Genomic DNA, 19,997 nt, shown 5'->3' with positions numbered 1-19,997 from the left:
TATCTGGACCCTAAGACTTATTTACTTTTATTTTTGATAAAGCCCTTAAAACATCTACCTCTGTAAAATGAAAAGTACTACTCACATGATCATTGACAGTAACAAAACTTAATAGAATCTCACTATCTTTACCATCTGCTGTAAAGACTGAACAAAAGTAATCATTTAAACAGTTTGCTATTGGTTTATCTTCTTCCACTACTCTATCCTCATTCTTGAGTCTTAGGGGTATATTTAACATAGTGCAAGCGGACATGATACAATGTAGCGTATCATGTCTGCTGCACATCGATAAATGCAGACAGCATAAGCTGTTGGCATTTATCATTGCACCAACAATTCTTGTGAACTGCTGGTGCAATGCCGGCCCCTATTCGTATTTGATCGGGTTGAGTTCTGACTGTGGCCTCAGAGCAGGCGGGCAAGTTATGGAGCAGCGGTCTTTAGATCGCTGCTTCATAACTTCTGTTTCTGGTGAGCCTGAAGGCTCGTCGGAAACAAGGGGCGTCAAGCTCCATACGGAGCTTGATAAATCGGCCCCTTACTATCCTTCTGTTAGTTCTTCTCTTTTCACTGATATATCTAAAGAAGGTTTTGGCATAATTTTTTACAGATTGTACTATTTTCTCTTCTGCATCAGATTTAGCCTTTCTGATTAACTGCTTTGTCATCTTTTGATGGGCTCTCCATTTTTCCTTATCCTCTTCTGAGCCAGTGAGTTTGAATTTTTTATATACTGTCTTTTTTGTCTTAACTGCATGAGCTACTTCTCTTGAAAACCATATTGGTTTTCTTTTACTTTTACAAACAAGCCTAATACAGTGTTTAGTTGCATCTAGAATAGTGTTTTTAAAATATTTCCATTGTTCTTGTACTCCTGTAATATGTGCCATCCATTTTAGAGATTTATTTAGGTATCTGACCATGTAAGAAAAATCATTTGTTCTAAAGTCTAAGGGGTCTATTTATCAAGCTCTGAAAGGAGCTTGATGCCCCGTGTTTCTGACAAGCCTTCAGGCTCACCAGAAACACAAGTTATAAAGCAGCGGTCTAAAGACCTCTGCTCCATAACCTGTCCGCCTGCTCTGAGGCAGCGGACAGAAATCAAACCAATCGAATACAATCAGGTTGATTGACACCCCCTGCTAGCGGACGATTGGCCATGAATCTGCAGGGGGCGGCATTGCACCAGCAACTGCTGGTGCAATGATAAATGCTGACAGCATATGCTGTCGGCATTTATTGATGTGCAGCGGACATGGTTCGCTATAGCTGATCATGTCCATCCGCACAATGATAAATGGACCCCTAAGACTTTTGTTTTGCTATGGTTGCACAGTACCTTTGCCTGAATATTAAACCATACAGACTGATGATCACTAGAGCCTAAGTTCTCACCCACAGACACCTCAGATACTATATCACTGTTTGTAAGTACTAAAACTAATATAGTTCCTTTACGTGTTGGTTCTTTTACTAGTTGCTCAAGGGATTCTCCTTGTAAAGATTCCACAATATATTTACTTCTAGTTGATTTGGCAACAGGTACTTCCCAGTCTATATCAGGCATATTAAAGCCCCCCACTACTATAACATTGCCCTTTATTGTAATTTTGGCTATTTCATAAATGAATAAATTATCTGATGATTCATCCTGTAATGGTGCCTTGTCAGCTGAACTGAATGAGATCTATTGAGACACAGTATAAATACACAAGAAAATGAGAATCCACAATTGCAAACTGTCAGGAAGTCAAAAAAGGATGAGTAACTATATAAAAACAAAATGATTTTACAGTATATTTAACAGATTTCATGAATAGGAAGAATAAAAATAATTATTATGAATAATTTTGCAAACACTACCAATAACCTTACCATATAAATATATATATAAATTTTACAGTAAATAATGTATAATTATATATGGGATAAACAACATCCCTTGATTAATAGTGTATACTAAGCAATAATATGGAGGGCTATAGGGTGCCTAATATAGAAATATATAAATATGCAATATTATTACAAATGGTTTACAGTATAAAATAGTTATGGGTTCAGAACGAAACATCATTAATTGGAGTAGAGGGTCTAGCCACAAAATGAAGGTTAAAAAGAAGCAATAGAAAGCCACAGATAAAGAATTATGCAATCATAAATAATATTTTAATAAATGGGACAAGATATTAATAAATTCCCTGACGTCTCAGCAAAACCTTCCCATTTGTTTCCACTAACAGATAACCCAGACTTAGAAAGAAATATAATTGAAAATAGGGATATTGGTCCTTTAACTATATTTTTTCTTATGAAAATAAATGCCCACGTTACCAATTTTCAGATAGATTACAAGTGGAGCACAAAAAATATTATCGCTATTGAGCACTAAGACTGCTCAAGTTAAACCAATAGCGCTCATATTACAAGTTGAAGGGAAAATAATATCACTCAAGAAAAATCCTCAGGCACGCTAACGTATGGAGGTCGGATAGCGCAGCCATGTAAACTTAATCTACTTATGGACTATGGGGCACTCTACACAACCTTGATCTGGCTTTTGCTGGAGCCCTATCCCGTTAAAGCCATAGATGCAGTAAGAAATAGTTTAAATAGCATTGTTCGTCACTCAGAAAATGTTATTATATATATATATATATATATATATATATATGTACATTTATTTATATATATATATATATATATATACTGTAAATATATATATATATATATATATATATAGACTGTAAATAAATATATATATATATATATATATATATATATATATATATATTGGTTGTAGAAAGGTGTTTCTATCAGCGCTTACAATAGTAATTCCTCATGTGCAAGTCGAGATGTGAATACAAAAGAAATATACATATATCCAAGTGAGTTAAACTGTATTTAGTCAGTAACAACAAATTCACTTAAATTGCTCACCTGTGGGATCACAGGGACCAGTGATCAACGATGTAGAACTGCTAGGATATTTCCATCCAGGAATATACTTCCTCCCAGGTGGGGTAAAGCACCCAGACAGTCCGATTAGGACTGAAAAGGTATTTTAGGACTCCCCTTCTGGTTCCACTCCATATATATGGACAGAGGGTAGATGGAAGGGGTAGTTTGTTTTAATATGAGCTGGTGTGTGTATATGTATTAGGTGTTTAAAAGAACAATTGATTTAAAATGATTAAGAAATTTAATTCCAAAATGATAAAAAAGATAAATAAGAGTGAGTTGCCAATAAATATGTAAAAAAAATTCTGCAGGAGGTAACTAAACACGATACTAATGAAAATTCATGATAATAAAGATAAAACAAATGCTAAAAAAATTATTTTTGCTAAAAAAATGGGCTAGTAAAAATACCTAATTTAATCAATTACGATATAATTTGTGTGTTGTACAAACAAGATATTATATGATTGGTATTAGTAATGTTAACGCCTATTTGAGTATTTGCTAGGAAAAAAAGGTTTGTGCAAAAATACAGAGCTGGAGGCTACTGTACTCACAGCTAGCGTGTAGAGCCCTGCGGCATGAATTGGATATCCGGATATGACGTCACGAACGTGCGTCACATGCCTTACGCGTTTCGTGAGCGTATCAACTCACTTCTTCAGAGGCTATATATTTATATATAATCTACTATTTATATTTTTAAAATAAAATGTGGGGATAGATATGTGTGTATGTTCATCTGTAATATGTTACATATCAAGGTAGTCACATGTATGTCAATAAAAAACAAAATTGAAATTGCTTGATAAAGGTACAAGTTTGCAAAGAGACCTGTTGCTTTACTTCAAGGTTTTATGTTTGTTTTTAAATCATTTTCTTCATTTTATTAACAAAAAAGATTAATGTTGTAATATAGTCCTGTAATTTATAAAGGCTTTGAATTTGAATATATTGGAACACACATGAATAAACAATGTGCTAAGTGGCTTTGAAGATATTGAGACACATGAATAAACAATGTGATGAAAGGGTTAAGGACTATCTGCTATAAAAAGCGGACTGTAGGGGCACTGCATAACCCTATTGGCACAATACTTATATGTTCTAGCTTCTGTGAGCCTGCTGGCTATGTTTTGTTTGTTCTCACTATGGTCTCAATCACAATCTATTGGCAGTGTTTTTTTCGGCTCTTTTTTCAGGCTGAAAAGGCTACTTTTCAATTCAGCTCAACCACAATAGTGCATTTTCTGCTGATTCTTGACTTACAAGATAAAAGCCTTATTTATCTTACACGTATGCACTCTTAAAAGGCCACAAGAGATATTCTAGAGGTCTATTCACATACATGTTATCAATTTATTAAAGCTAAATTCATCCCTATTGGAGAGGCTGTATACAGATAACAAAGCACACAATTACATATGTATAGGTATATATACTGTACATATGTAGATTTCTTGACTATGTGATATTATGTTTAGCTAAGGGGATCTGCAGGAAAAGTAAATTCCGAACACTTCAGGTGTGCCCCGTATAAAAACCCTATCACGAAGGTACAATCTTGTTTAAGGTTAATGTCACACATGCAAATGAGAATTTTCCTTGAAGAGTAAACAAAGGGGTTACATGAATAGAGCTTTATTGTAACCTTATGTTGTGTGAATGGGCTATTGTATGAAGTTTCTATTTTGAGGTACTTTACACATGTAAAGTCCTTTACAGTAGCTTTTCAGTTGAAAATTCGTTTGCTGGGATGGGGTTTTAACAAACTAAATGATATAGCATTATGATCATTTGAGAAACCGGGCTACCAATTCAGTCAACAATAGATTGTAATCGAGGCCTATATATTTTTAAACCTGGGCTATTACAAGTTACGTTTTACACATCCTCTTTGCTATTGATGGATTTTATACTTTGTTATGCATATCAATAAGTATGTATGTCTATTGTGTGTATATACTTCTCTGTGCTCAACTAGTGAAAAGTGTGTGTATAGATATATATATATACTGTATATATATATATATACATACACACACATACATACATACAGGACTTTCTTTTGGACCTGTAATAAACAGCTAAGGTGTTCTTACTAATGTTCTTGAAAGCCCTGGGGTTTTCACTGTGCCAAATAACAAAAGCTTGAAATTATAGCCAGCAAATTGCCTCCTTACAACACAGTCACTCTGGCATTGACTTGGCCTCCTTATGGATGAAGGTCCTCTCAGGCATTCATTTCCAGAATAAAGCGGTTTCATCCACATTATAAATGTGCTGGGGTAAATAATCTCTCTCTACAATTAGCTTATCAAGTATTTCAACAAATTATTCTGCTGCCTTGGTATCAGCACTTGCAGACTCACCACTCACTTTCACATTATGTAGTGAAAAATGTTGTTTGAAGTGCTTGAACCACCAGAACTAGCATTAAACTCAACATTGATGTGTGGTCCTGCTTTTCCTTTAAGCCTTTGAAATAAACTTAGTGCTTTAGCAGTTATCAGTTATGGACAGTGTGCTCAGAGGGATTTGCTTCTGAGTTTGATTCTCAATCCATGTCATTATCAATTGTTCCATATCAGATATGGGTAACTCTCTCATTTTTGTAAGCCTTGTATATTTCAGTGGAGCTGATCCTGTAACAGCTTTTATAATTTATCCTCATTCTTAAAGATTGTTGTCACTGTGAATGTGACATGACAAAATCATGAGCTATAGCATTCACTTCTTTTCCACCTTCATACTGTTTTATTACCTTCTGTTTTATTTCTACGTCTATACTCTTTATTTGTCTCCTACTCTTGCTACTGCAATCAGAAGATGTTTTTTTTGTTTTGTTTAGGAGCCATTCTACTATACTTTTCTGCACATTAAAAGTGCTACCGGTACAACGTCCGCTACTTCCAGTTGTGCAATCAAGATTTCTGTTCTCTATTGACCAAATGGTCATTATGCGACGCATATCTGTATAAAACTGCATTAGTGAAGGTAAAGACATTTTATATACACAGGGTATGTACTACTCACATTTAATAGAGCCACAGGGGAGAGTGAGGTCAACAGGGAACACCTGGCCCTGATATAAACTGAAACGTTTTCACTACATTTTAATCTGTATTTGTCTCTAGTTTAATAACATTCACTTTCACCGTTAAATAAGTGTATTGAGAACTTTGAACAAACTTCACCTGCATTCAGCTGGTGAAATAAATAAATATTATATTAGTGCACCTTCCTGCTGAATAAAAGTGTTTGTTTTTTATTTAAACTTTTGGAGGAAATAGAAAATACTTCTATTTGTGTGGTTCTTTTTTCTTCAACAGTCTATTCTTTTTCTAAAAAGTAAATGTAGCTTAAACTACACCGCCCCCATGGGATCTTTGTATGACATCATCAATTACATTACTGATTACATCACATATGACATTGTTGATAACATCATCATTGACATCACTAGTGAAAATGATATATGTATTTGTGTATATACAGTTATATATATATATATATATATATATAAAGATTACTTTTGTAACAGTATACATGATGCTACTAAAGAAAATTTGTTGATGTGTTGTTGAAGGGTGAGCAGGAGCTATAAGTAAGGGAGAGGGAATGAGAAGATGAGGAGGCTGTGTGTAATCAAGAGGGGGGCTGAGAGGGTTAGCAAGGTTTGGAATGTGATGGGCAGTGAGCTAAAAGGGTAAACAGGGCTGTGTGTAAAGAAGAGAAGGAGGGGACTGTGTGTAACAGGCAGGTCATGAGGAGAGCTCTGTGTGTGAGGGAGAGAGAAATAAGAAAGTGTAGAGCACACTTTGAAGAGATGGGGTGAAGAGGAAGCTGTGTGAGAGGGTGAGGAGAGTAGCGATATCAAGAAGGTGGAAAGAGAGGTTGAGAAGGAGGCTGTGATTGAGGAGGGAGGGCTAAAGGGATGAACAAAGCTGGTGTCTGAGGGAAAAGTTGCTGAGAAGATGATAGGGAGCGAGAAGAAAATAAATATGTTGTGTGTGTGGGAGAAATGGAGGTGAGAGTGTGAGGAAGTGATTGTGTGTGAGGTGGGAGGATTAAGAAGGTGGTTGCATGTGAGGGAGCGTGGGGAAGAAAAGTTGACCAGGGTCTTATGTGTCATTAGTGATGTCATCAACAATGTCATCAACAATGTCATGTGTAATGTCATTAGTGATGTCACAGATGATGTCACTGATGATTAATTATTGATGATGATGATGATGATGAATTTCCTTGCTTTTAAGCATTTGATAGAAAAACTTAAATTACAATAACAGAAAACACAAAACGTATTTAATGTCAATATTTAATATTCAAAGAAGAACAGACATTATTGTGCATTTAGGTGAAGACGATTTTATTTATTTTTTTACTGAATATTGCACTTTACAACTCTTAGCAGTAAAAACCATAGTGCCACACCTATCAGTATGTGAGTTTCATAGCCTGAAAAAAAACATTAAAACCAACACATAAGTATCCTTTGTTTTTTATGTAAGAGGTCAGTTATTAGTGTCTCAACATGTTGCATAAATCACTAAACAAATGCAGTCACTTTTGTGCCTTTGCATGCATCTCATTACTGGAAATGAATGGAAGATGATGGTGGTTTAACAAACTGTATAAACTCACGGTAGATATATAATAAAAGCTGTAAATTTTGCATAAAAGTGCTATAGGAAATTCTGCTTTGAGTATGCAAGATACTATTAAATCATAATTATTTCAATTTAGAATTTAATTTATATTTAAATTAAGATGACTGAACCACTATTCTACAGTCATTTCCTGAAATTACTAACTCAACTACTAATTTTTAAGTAAGATTTACAAATTCCTAGGTACTAGAATGGATCAAGGGTGAGACAGTCTAGATTCAGAAGATTATGTTATCTAACTATACTGTACTTTTACATGTTTAGGTAACATAAGTTTTTGCTACAGTTTTGTAGGTTTTTCTAGAATTATTTGTTGCTGGCACTAGATGCTCTGGGTAGGGATGGGCGAATGTGTTTATATTCAAATTCGAATGTTAGAATGAATGTTATTGTAGAAATTCGATTTACATAACAGAATGTTGATAAGAACAAATATTCTTAAAAATGTTGTTATCGAATGTTATTTACAGTTTTCGAATGTCACATTCAAATTCGATTATTACATTTATAAAACAATTGTAGACTAGAAATACTATTTCGAATTTGAATATTACATTTATTAAACACAGTTGTAAACTAGAAATACTATTTCGAATTTGAATGTGACATTCGAATTCGAATGGGACATTCAAATTCGAATGTGACATTAAAATTAGAATATTACATTTAAAAAACACAGTATTAAACTAGAAATACTATTTCGAATTCGAATGTGACATTGAAATTCGAATGTAGCATTCAAATTTAAATATTACATTTATTAAACACAATTGTAGACTAGAAATACTATTTCAAATTTGAATCTTACATTCGAATGTCACATTCGAATTCGAATATTACATTTCAAAATTGAATAAATACATAGCTAAACATTCTATTATTTCGAACAAATATTTTACAATTGTATTGAAATTTTTTAAAACAAAAATAGAATGTTAGAATGTTATTTAAACATTCGAAATTTGATTCAAACGAACGAATGTATCAAAATTCGTTTGAAATTTTGATTTTTTAGAAACATTCGGCCATCCCTAGCTCTGGGGTATATTTACGAAGCAGCAGATGCTGCTTATTTCACGCGAACCTTCCTATTATTTCGCGCGAACCTTCCTATGGTGTAACAGATTATGCTGTTACTTCATGACTATACAGAATACAAGTGTGTTTTATTGGTCACAACCATCAATAATTGTTTATTTTACATTCATTATTGATTATTCGTTATTGTAATTTACTTCTATTATCTAATTGTCTTAATTTTCTTGGTATCTTTGTTAAAAAGCATGGATGTAAGCTCAAAAGCGTGCACTTGTCTTCTGAGCTATATGACAGCTATTTTGCAAAAATGTTATTCATTTGTAAGAGACAGCACTAGATAGCAGCATGTTTTCCTGTCATGTAGGGCTCCATACATGTGCACACTACCTACCTAGGTATCTCTAGTCTTCAACAAAGAATAACATAAGAATGAAGCAAATTTGGTAATAGAAGCAAGTTGCAAACTTTTTTTAAATTATATTCTCTATCTAAATCACACAAGATCATGTCCCTTTAATGCAACCATTCTATAGACAGCATATACTAGCTGAGTTCTAAAGAATTTTGTTTGCTGTGTATATTGTACAAGCAAGGGTTAAAGGGGGGAAATTATTGGAATGATTCAGCTACAGAAAATATATTCTTTAGCTTAAATAGACATTTATTTTGTGTGTGTAATGCTAAAGTTAATTTAGGGCCAGATTACAAGTGGTGCGCTATTCAGTGTGTGCCCATAAAGGGGCAAATTTGAACATGTACAGGCGCACGTTAAAAAATCAGCCATTACAAGTGGCTGGTTAATGCTCCCGCAAGCTTGCAGTAGCACTTTGCACTAAGCGCAATTAACCAGAGGTTAGATCTCTTGTTAATTAAAAAAATGTCCCCCAATTTCACCCCAAATATAGTATACAGTTCCTTTATTAAAATAAAAAATATGAGCATCTTTTTAAAAAATAATAATAATTATAATAACTGCACAAAACAGTTATAAGGGGTTAAAGTGAAGGAATGTGGGGTGTTAGAAAAAAAAAATGGTTCCTTAAGTACCTTTACATAGCGGTCTATGGGGACTGTATTTAAACTGTAAATATATATGTATATGTTCATATATGTTTTAAATTTGCTGCCCAATGCTGTGCGACTTACCTCCTGCGCTGTGCAAGGTTCTTTGCTGACAGCATTAGAATGAGGCTCCCATTGGAGCCTATTGAAGCGAGCGCAACTTGTAATACCAGCGCACATTTGCCTGCTCTGGTATTACTGAGTGGAATGCAAATATCGTGCTTGCAAAAGCGCAATTTTGCACTCCACTTGTAATCTAGGCCTTAGTGAAATTTAGTGCAAAATAAAATTGTTTTTTTATATTAAGTTTAAAAGGAACTTTCAACAGTGAATAAAAATGAGATTCGGAAATTGATTTTGGTGTATAATAGTGAAGAGTATTTTATCATTTCAACTTTAGTTGACTGTTATCAATCATTTGATTTATGGTCCTCCTCACATATTCACCGGGAATGCATGAGAGCACCATTTGTCATAAATTGTATTTAATATTTTTCTAGAAAAATGAATTCCAAATCCAGTTTGGAACTTGATAGTCCTAAATGTGAATATAGTTTTCCATAGAATATTGGCAATAAAAGTTTATTTGATTCTTATAATATAGAGTACTAACAATTATATATCATTAAATAATGTTTGTTTGGTGGAGTTGTTCAATTCTCTAGAAAATAGACAGATGTTTATTCTGAACATATGGAACAGGAAGCCAACATTTTTATTTTATGATTCAGACAGAGCATGCAAAAGGAAAAAAACTTCTATTACTTCTATTTTGTATTTTTTTTAAAAAGACACCTAGCTAGGTGTCTGTAGAACTGCATGGCAGGAAAAAGTGCTGCCCTCTAGTTGTCTTGCAAATGTATAACATTCTTGCCAAACCCACTTCCATTAGTACCGCTGACATACACTCTCCTGAGCTTAACTCCATGCTTTTCAACAAAGGATATTAAGACAACAAAGACAATTTGATAATAAGAAAATTGGAAAGTTGTTTAAAATTGCATGCTCTATTAGAATCATGAAAGAAAAAAAAATTGGGTTTCATATCCCTTTAACAACATCCATTTGTTCCATAAATTATCTGTAAAAAGTTGATGCACCTTCTGATTTAGTGCTGCACTTTTTGCTATATTTTGCCCACAATGAGATATAAATATCTACATTGTGTTGGGAATAATTAGCCTGACATTGGACTTTTTAAGCAGCCAATCGATATACCTACTAGAAATGTATTGTTGGGAAATGATTCTCATTTATTAGATAAGGCATTCAAATAACTGAATACATAAAGTCTCTAAGATATGTCAAGCACCATAAAATACCACATTTACAAAGATAAAAATGCAAACATATCCCTGATTATTAACTGCTCCATATCAACATCACTAGTGCACAAATGAATTCAGTATATGTATATACAAATATGCATGGTGATTTATACAAACAAGCACAAATAATATTGGACTGACTATCATAAGATAGAACCGGCAACAAGATGATGGTGGTTTTATTTCTACTGATATCTAATAAAGTATGTGTGAATGCAACATTTAATTCTGAAAAGTAAAATTCTGCCAGTGGATAATAATAGAATTTTTTTTTTTTAAAAATGGTGTTTACCTTTCAAGTAAGCAAGCACAGCATGCTTATGTAATTCTTGAAAGCTATGTCATTATTCCAAGCGGTTAAGAGTTTTACCCAGACAAGCATATCTTACCGCATTTGTATACAAAAGACGTATATGAAAAAGTCCCATTGAGGCATCCAACAATACTCAGATGCAGCACCATATATTTTGTTTTTGTCGGCTTTTGCCTTGAAGAAAGTAATGTTTCATTTTTTATCTTTGTCCATTTCAACACAGTGACGTGAATACTTCTTAAGTTATTTGAAATACACCTTCATGATTAGGTTAAAAAAAACTGTTAAATTCTTGGAGCTAGATAGTTGTAGGTCTACCATTTTCCGGGTATAGGTACTCCACATTCATACCATCCCACATAATTATGGGGTGTTCCATAGCCAATTCGACCAAACATTACTGGCTCTTGAACATCCTGACGATAATAACCTAAACAAAAGAGAACGGCTTAGTGGATGATTTTGTAGATGAATACAAAATGTGTGAATTACTGCATAATTCATATGATAAACAAATTACCATGAGTATCAGGCATATTAGTAAGCAAACAGTTTGAACTTTTATTCCATTGCACTAAGGTAATGAGACGTCCCTATTTTCTAGGGACAGTCTGTCCATAATTTTTTAAGGGCTAAGCTAAGCTGTCATAAATTATCCTGAGTTTGGTCAAATAGGTTTTCTGTCCCTTGTCCTAGTGTGTAAATGACAAGAACCATCGTCACTTTCCATAAGATCAGCTTCAGTGACTTCTCCAAACCAGCTGATGTCACTGTTGTCTATTGCAGTTTACATCCCCAGTGAAAAGCTGGGCAGGATGATGTAGTTCACTTGCTTTTTGCCTTCTTAAGGATGGCTGACATGAAACTGGTGCACAAGGATAGAATGAGTCTGGTCAGATTTTTACTAGGAGCCTCTGCTTGCTTTTACTGACCATCAGGGAGACTTGGCTGGGGCAGTCCCTAGTAGCTGCTGAGTGAAGCAGGATAGCTCTGGTGAACTCCATAGTGGTAATCAATGCCTGTCTGCTGCACACAGTTTATAATATTATTGAGTTCCTGGTTACTAACTATATAATTTGTTATATATGATTATGTAAATGTATCTGGCTTGTATAGGTGTGTACATAGCTCCTCTATATTCTGATTGCACCCTACATGTCATATTATTACCCAATTTTTATTCTTCCCTCCTCTCCCTTTGTCTTTCTTTTATGTAGTGTAGTCAACCATAGAGCGAATCCAACCGACTCTATATGCAATCAGCAATGAGAGCTCCCAAGAGATAGCTGATTAGATGTTTTTTTTTATCTATATGTAAATATCTCCTCTATATTCTGAGTGCACCCTACATGTCATATATCATTTTCAACTCTGCCAATCTCTGTGCAAAACCTTATGGTCTTGAGTGAGATAAACTAAGTATATATTAATATCTCAGTATCTTTAACTAAATATGTAGGTACATTTACAGCATGAGCTGACATACATAATTTTTGCTTGCCTGATAATATAATTTCTTTCATGGTGGTGAGAGTACACAATCCATTACTCCTGGGAATTACTATTCCCTACCACTAGGAGGAGGCAAAGATTCCCAAACCCAAAGAATTCTATAAAACCCCTCCCACCTCACCAGTACCTCAGTCTAACATAAAGCAGAGCACAAAGAGGAAGGGAAAGTAAATAAGAGCCAACAAAATAGGAGCAGGGAAAAAAGATGTGCGCAAAAAAAGGAAAAAGCCAACCCAGAAAAAAACAGGGTGGGGTCTCCACCATGAAAGAAATTAATTTATCAGGTAAGCATACATTATGTTTTCTTTCATACAGGTGGGGAGAGTCCATGATCCATTACTCCTGGGAACTAATACCCAAGCTGTGGAGTTCACGATTAATAACAGAAAAGGGTGAGATCTCAGAAACATCTTTTTACAATGAGAAACTAAATCCACAACCCTAAAAAAAAATAACCAACAGGAAAAAATAAATCAACCTGAGATAACTACCTGAAGGACCCCCAAACAAAGGCTGCCTCAGAAGAAGTAAGGACATTAAAAAGGTAGAAACAATATGCAAAAAAGACCAAATAGCTGACTAGCAAAATTTGGTCCACTGATAAATCATTTTAAAAACACAAGAAGTGGCAACTGGCCTGAAAAAAAACCCAGAAAGCCATCTAGGTGGAGGCTGACCTGCCTCCAATAACACTATATGAATCAAAAGCTTTAAACAACAAGCCAAAGAAACCAAAGAAACAGCAGAAATTTTCGAAACTTCCAAAAGAAACAATCTAAACCTTTGCCTGAAAACTGTCAACATAACACTACGAAACACTAACAAAATCCAAAACATGAAGAGACCACTTTAAATAAAGTAGGGACAACAATGTCCCAGCGTATATAGTCAGAAAATATAACCTTATCATAAAGAAGAAAAAGATAAACAGGAACACAGTAAAGAGTAGAAACTTGTTTAACAGATGAAATAGCTAAACAAAACAAAACTTCCAGAAAGAAGTTTAATATCCATAGGCCCAAAAGGAGGAACCTGCAAACTCCTCAAGACCAAAGATGAAAAAATGATAATAACAGGCTAAATTCTAGGCCAGGCTTAGACTAAACCATGAATGTCAGAAAGATTAGAGAACATAACTAAAAAGGACAGAAAACAGACCCTTCAGAAGAATTGGTGGATAAACCCTTATCCAAACCATCTTGTAAAAATAGAAATTCAAAAAAGGCAAAAAACTTGATTTGAACACCAAGAACACCAGACCTTTAAAGAACAATTCTCCTAGTCACAGACTTACAAGCCTGTATAAGAAGCTCAATAACTGAACAAATAGTTTAAAGGGTTGCTGATTGTATCCCCATGCCATCAAGCCAAGAGAACAAGAGTAGAGATAGAAAGAAGGACATTAAAATAGAGGGTCTGGATGCAAAATAAGCAGCCAAGGAGAGAAACTAGAAAACAGAACCAGATCTGCATACAAAATACTGCAGGAACAAGCTGGACCAAAGTTCTTCCTGCCAAATCTTGGCATTTAGCCTGGAATAAAAATGTAATAAAAGTACCAATTTATCCCATAGGGGGCGCTTCCTACCTAATAATAAAACATCTATCAATAAACAAATACACAACAAACATAAAGTCCATATCATCCAAAATGAGGCAGCACTCTGTCAAAGGACGGTCAAATCCTGGTGAAAGATGATCTGTAAAAAGGAAACAGAGGCGCCACAATGGCCTAGTACCACTAAAACAAAGGGTAATATGAATAATGCAAGTAATGTACTCACAAGTGTGATGCACTCAATGGTGCTGATGGGACTTTAAAGTAGTCCAACTCACTGTGTCCAATTGACTGGGATTCAAGCCAAAAGCTCCTTAAAAAGTTCCCCCGAATACCTATGTAGGGATAAAGAGCAAAAAAAAACATAGCCCAGTACAGCAAATACAGGGACAAAAAGGTATGGAGTAATTGCACTTACAGAAAGGAAAACATCTGCATGTGCAATAAAGGCAAGCTGGGACTTCACAGCCGCACAGCTGACTGATCTCCACAGCAAAGGACTGGAAATGCTCTAATCTCTCCAAAAATAATGTAACAGAATCCACCACAGCAGCAAGTGTAAATACAGTATCTTTATTAAAACACGTGACGCGTTTCTCAGCCTCTGTAGGGCTGTTTCCTCAGGCTATTCATTCATATATACACATATGAAAACATATGTACACACATATAAACATGTATATATATATATATATATATATATATATATATATATATATACACACATACATATTTAGACATACAAATGTATGTATCTCTTTGTAAAAGCCTGCCTTTTTTTTCTAACACCTGAAACTTCATATCTTTAAACCCTCATAACTTTTTTTGTGCAGTATTTTTTTATTAATTAATTTTTATTAGATGGTGTTATTACTTTGTAATGTATTTTTTATGTGTTTTGTGACACTTTTTTTTTTTAAGAAACAGTTAACCAGAGCACAGAGGTCACGCTTTCCCAACAAGCGTTAACTTAAAAAACGCTCAAGTGATCGCGTTTTATTTTCAACTTATAATACGAGTGAAAAACCCGACACGCACAAACACCCGTGATAAACCCCTTTTCCCTCACACGTAACTGTTAGTGCTCCACTCTTAATCTAGCCCATAGCCAGAATAAAAATGGCCCCAATCATTTTGGGGCTAGCTTCCAAAAGCTCAATAATAGAAACCTTGATAATAAATAAAGGAATACATGACTTAGTCTAATTTCTGGATATAATCTTAGAAACTGCAATAGGGACAAGAAACACACCAAGTGGTTAAAAAGTATATAGCATTTTACTGGTGTATCCCCATCTACTTAAGGATCATGTAACCTTTAAAGTAAGTAAGTAAGAAAGCTAAAATTCCCTTAAAAAGATTATCATTTACTTTACTTTATAAATAAAGAATAATAATATGTTTAACATAAAATGAAATAAAAGGGTGTCAGTAAAAAGACTCATGATCAACAAATACATACTACCCCCTCTGAGGACACAGTAGCCTCATAACTAGAAAGAATGTAAATTCTGTACTGACATTTACGCTTAGTTGAAAGAGGCAGGGTCACCATCACTTTAGCATTGTTGTTCTGATAGAGAATAAAGCCAATATGGCTGATGTGTATACGCAATATGGATGTATTTGGTTATAGTCACTTTCTGGTAATTTCTAGAATTACAGATTCACTTACACACAATCCCCCTCCTCCCTATTGAATGTGTTTTAGTACCAGGCTGTGTTTAGCTATGACTACATCTTCACTGTTTTAATGTCGTATGACACAACATTTGTTTTGTTAAACATGCCTACATTACACAATGAACTTATTTTCAATGTAGAATATAACAGAATATTCTAGAACTCTGTAGCAAGTGGTGTGAGGTATCTGTGCAGAATAGTTTTCTATCAGAAATCACTTTACCATCTCTATATGTCTCACTGCCTGCTGTATTTGAATCTGCTATTTACTTTCACCTGTTAATTTCCATTCAAGGAGAAATATAATAACAGTATTTATTTATATCTTCAGGTCTGGGAAGTTAATCTAGCAGTTCAAATTAAGTTAATAATTTCAGGAGAAAAAGTAGTATATTCTTCCTGTAAGGAACAAACAGAAGGAGCAATAATACCCTTTGAAGCAAGAACAGTAGTAGTAATAGTGAGAATGCATTAAAACATTAATAAAATATTTCTAAAGGATATACCTCAGCATATAACAATATGAACATTTAATACTGGTAGTAAAATGTTCAAATGACCCATCTTCAAAGACATATTTAGGGACAGAATTACAAGGTTCCTTAACTGTCAAAAAAAACAACAATAAAGTTCAATGCAGAAAACAAAGTTAAATGATAATATTCCCATTAAAAGAGCTCTTGAACAAAGGGAGACACTTACACCTTATAAAAAAAAATCTTAAGAACTTGCAATTTGAAAAATCACTAATATAAGACAAGTACATCTTGCATCCAGACAGCACACACGTAAAGGGAGGCGCGCATCAAACTTACATATATAACAGAAAAGGGAGCCAAAAAGTGCGCACATGCCATAAAAAAATCTGCATGCGAGGAAAAAAAAAGAATGACGTGATTGAAAATTACATATTAAAACTTTAAAAGGGGAAATATCAAATAACAACATATATATAACTGTCCAAAGGCTATGTTCATATATAACAATATATATAGTGATAACCTAAACGGCTTATAGAGTGCCAAGTAAATAAAAATATAGTACTTACCCAAAGGCACTCTGCTACTGGAGGCAACCAGTAGGAAGCCAAGACCACTACTGAAAGCATATCAGTAGAGGAACTGGAATAGGAGTATATTGATGAACCAACAGGCAGAGGCAAATATAAAAGTCCCTGTGACACTCATGGCAAGGTTTTTGACTAAATCCCCACTGGTGAAATATATGTCACTTCCAATACTCCATATACTCTGAGGAGAAACGTGCCTCAACTCGACTTGAAAACCCCTCTCAATGAAAAATCAAATGCACATCTTCATTCTACGACCACCTCCAGCGGAGGAAAAGACAAGGCTGAGGTACTGGTGAGGTGGGAGGTTTTTTTTGTTAGAGTTCTTGGTGTTGTGAAGAGTAATTCAAATGAGTAATAAATTGTGGTCTCTCACCACCTATATGAAAGAAATTACTTTAATATCCCTTTAACTGAGAATTATTATTTATGGTGCATACTTTTGCTGCAAGTAACTAAAAAGTTTGCTTGTTCAAAGGCAAAGGCATATTTTTGGCCTAGCCCAACTAGGTCTGTGCCTAGTGATGCAGTATTTAGGGGAGGTAGCACATTTTAATGAGTCATTCCAAAGCATAATTTTCCAGATCTTTTATTTACTAATTTTTATTACAAATCCCTTGGTGTTTAGTAGGATAGGAATGCATGACACATTCGTGTGGCAATGGCCTCCATTGTGAGAAAATTATTTGAAAAACATGAACAAAAAGTGTTAGGGCCAAGAATGAAGCTGATTTCCCAGTGTCTAGGGCAGCACAGCATATATACAGTATGTACATATAATAATGTTTAGCTCATATCCCCCTAAACTTGGAGACCAGAAATATGGCTTTTCAAGAGATATATTCCTGAACTGCTCTGGATTTTCAAAACTTTGTAAGCTGTGCTAGTATAAATTAATTTAAAACATTTATTTGACAATTTAGTGCTTAATTGTGTTTAACTGATATAAATTTAATGTCCCTTCAATGCATTTTTTTTTTTAAACCAAAGACAAAGAAAAGAAAACTATGTGTTAAAAAGGTAGGTTTGTCATTAAAAAGCTCTAATAATAACAAAATGTGTCTAACTTTGGGGATTTGCCCCCCTTTGATTTGGAATCAGATGATGTTGTTTGCCATCTTAGGTTTTTAATGGAATCGTAATGTTATTTTTTTTTAATGGCGAAGGAAGCTATTCTTGAAATTCCTTTAAAAGAGATAAGTTTAGGGTTTACCATCAATTGTTGGCATTATGTTGACTTCATTCATCGGTCCTGTTCTTCCTTCCATGTATGAGTCTACAAATTGACAATGATCCTCTCCTCTGCCCCAGCTGTCACCTATGCTGTAAAATGTATCTAAAATAAAATAAAATACACACTCATATAAAATACTTTGTCAAAATGAATTTAAATTGATATCATGTATAGCTTTAATATTTGAATGGTTTCTAGAACCCAAAGACCTCACTTACGAAGCTGCAGGCAGACAAAGTTCCCAGACAGGTAACCTATCCGCACATGCTCCACAGCAGCAATGCACCCATCACCAGTACACTGACTGCACAATAACGTCCCCTGCTCTCATACAACTAATCAGACCGTGGTGATTTTAATCTCTAACCTCAGAACTGTTGAAGAGGTTAGATAGCAGAAGCCTTAATACACTCCGCAGCTTTATAAATGGAGCCCTTTATCAAAGTAGACCAGAGAAAGCATTGAAAGATCATATACTTTACACATTTACCTGTATTATTTAAACAAGCTTTTTTTTCCCTTTTTAAAAAAGGTATTTAAATAAATTTTGAGAAGTTGCTGTCAATTAATGAGGAAATTTGATTGATTGGTAATACCTGTAAAAGCTTTATTGCTGTTGCACGTAACAATCTTAAGCCCAGGGGTGCAACTACAGGGGTCTCAGAGGTTTCACTTAAGACTGGCCCATACATATAGGGGGCCCATTTAGCTCAGCAATCCGTAGTGGCATTGATACAGGGGGTCAGTGCTCCACATCATGCATCTGCATCATGTTGGGCCCCTTTTTGAGAGGCCTGTATTTGGGGGGAGATCACACAAAGTGTATGGATTTGCCTTTACAAATATAATACCATGGTTTCCAAGATGGCCACTACAATGCTTTGTATGAAAAAAAGCCTGCCACCATGTTTATACAAGAAGGTTGCACAGTGAAGCAGCCCCTTTAGATTTTTTTAGACAATGGCCCATATTTATCAAGCTCCGTACGGAGCTTGAAGGGCCGTGTTTCTGGCGAGTCTTCAGACTCGCCAGAAACACAAGTTATGAAGAAGTGGTCACAAAGACCGCTGCTCCATAACCTGTCCGCCTGCTCTGAGCAGGCCGACAGACATCGCCGGAAATCAACCCGATCGAGTACAATCGGGTTGATTGACACCCCCCTGCTGATCGGCCGCGAGTCTGCAGGGGGCGGTGTTGCACCAGCAGCTCTTGTGAGCTGCTGGTGCAATGCTGAATACGGCGAGCGTATTGCTCGCGGTATTCAGCGAGGTCTGGCGGACCTGATCCGCAGTGTCGGATCAGGTCCGCCAGACCTTGATAAATAGAGGCCCTTGTATTGAACTTCTTTATGTGATACAGAAAGAAGTTATTTAAAAGAAAACTATATAGCAAGAAACATTTCTCAAAATAAAATTTATGTTCTAATTTATTTTAAGGGCCTTGCTGTACCAAAGAGACTTCTTAGCTCATTTCACCTGAGCGGGGTGGTTTTGAATATATTTTCTATTCTATGTCAAGTAAGGATATTTTTCTTAGAATACTGATGTTTTAAAATTTGATTAAACA

The 19,997-nt window shown here is 34.9% G+C and overlaps 1 protein-coding gene across 1 annotated transcript in view; it reads right to left on the bottom strand.

Annotated features, from left to right (window-relative positions):
- Window positions 1-7,268: 7,268 nt before the first annotated feature.
- The window catches only part of FNDC1 (fibronectin type III domain containing 1), a 425,464-nt gene continuing 412,735 nt past the window's right edge, over window positions 7,269-19,997 (bottom strand). Inside the window, 2 exon segments of the mRNA XM_053711170.1 lie at window positions 7,269-11,805; window positions 18,411-18,533. Coding sequence (XP_053567145.1) covers window positions 11,690-11,805; window positions 18,411-18,533 — 239 coding nt within the window. The 3' untranslated portion in view covers window positions 7,269-11,689.

The sequence above is a fragment of the Bombina bombina genome, chromosome 4 (assembly GCF_027579735.1).
Source record: "Bombina bombina isolate aBomBom1 chromosome 4, aBomBom1.pri, whole genome shotgun sequence".
Classification (NCBI taxonomy): domain Eukaryota; kingdom Metazoa; phylum Chordata; class Amphibia; order Anura; family Bombinatoridae; genus Bombina; species Bombina bombina.
The sequence above is the reverse complement of the archived record's forward strand: the minus strand, read 5'-3'. Positions and strand labels throughout refer to the sequence as shown.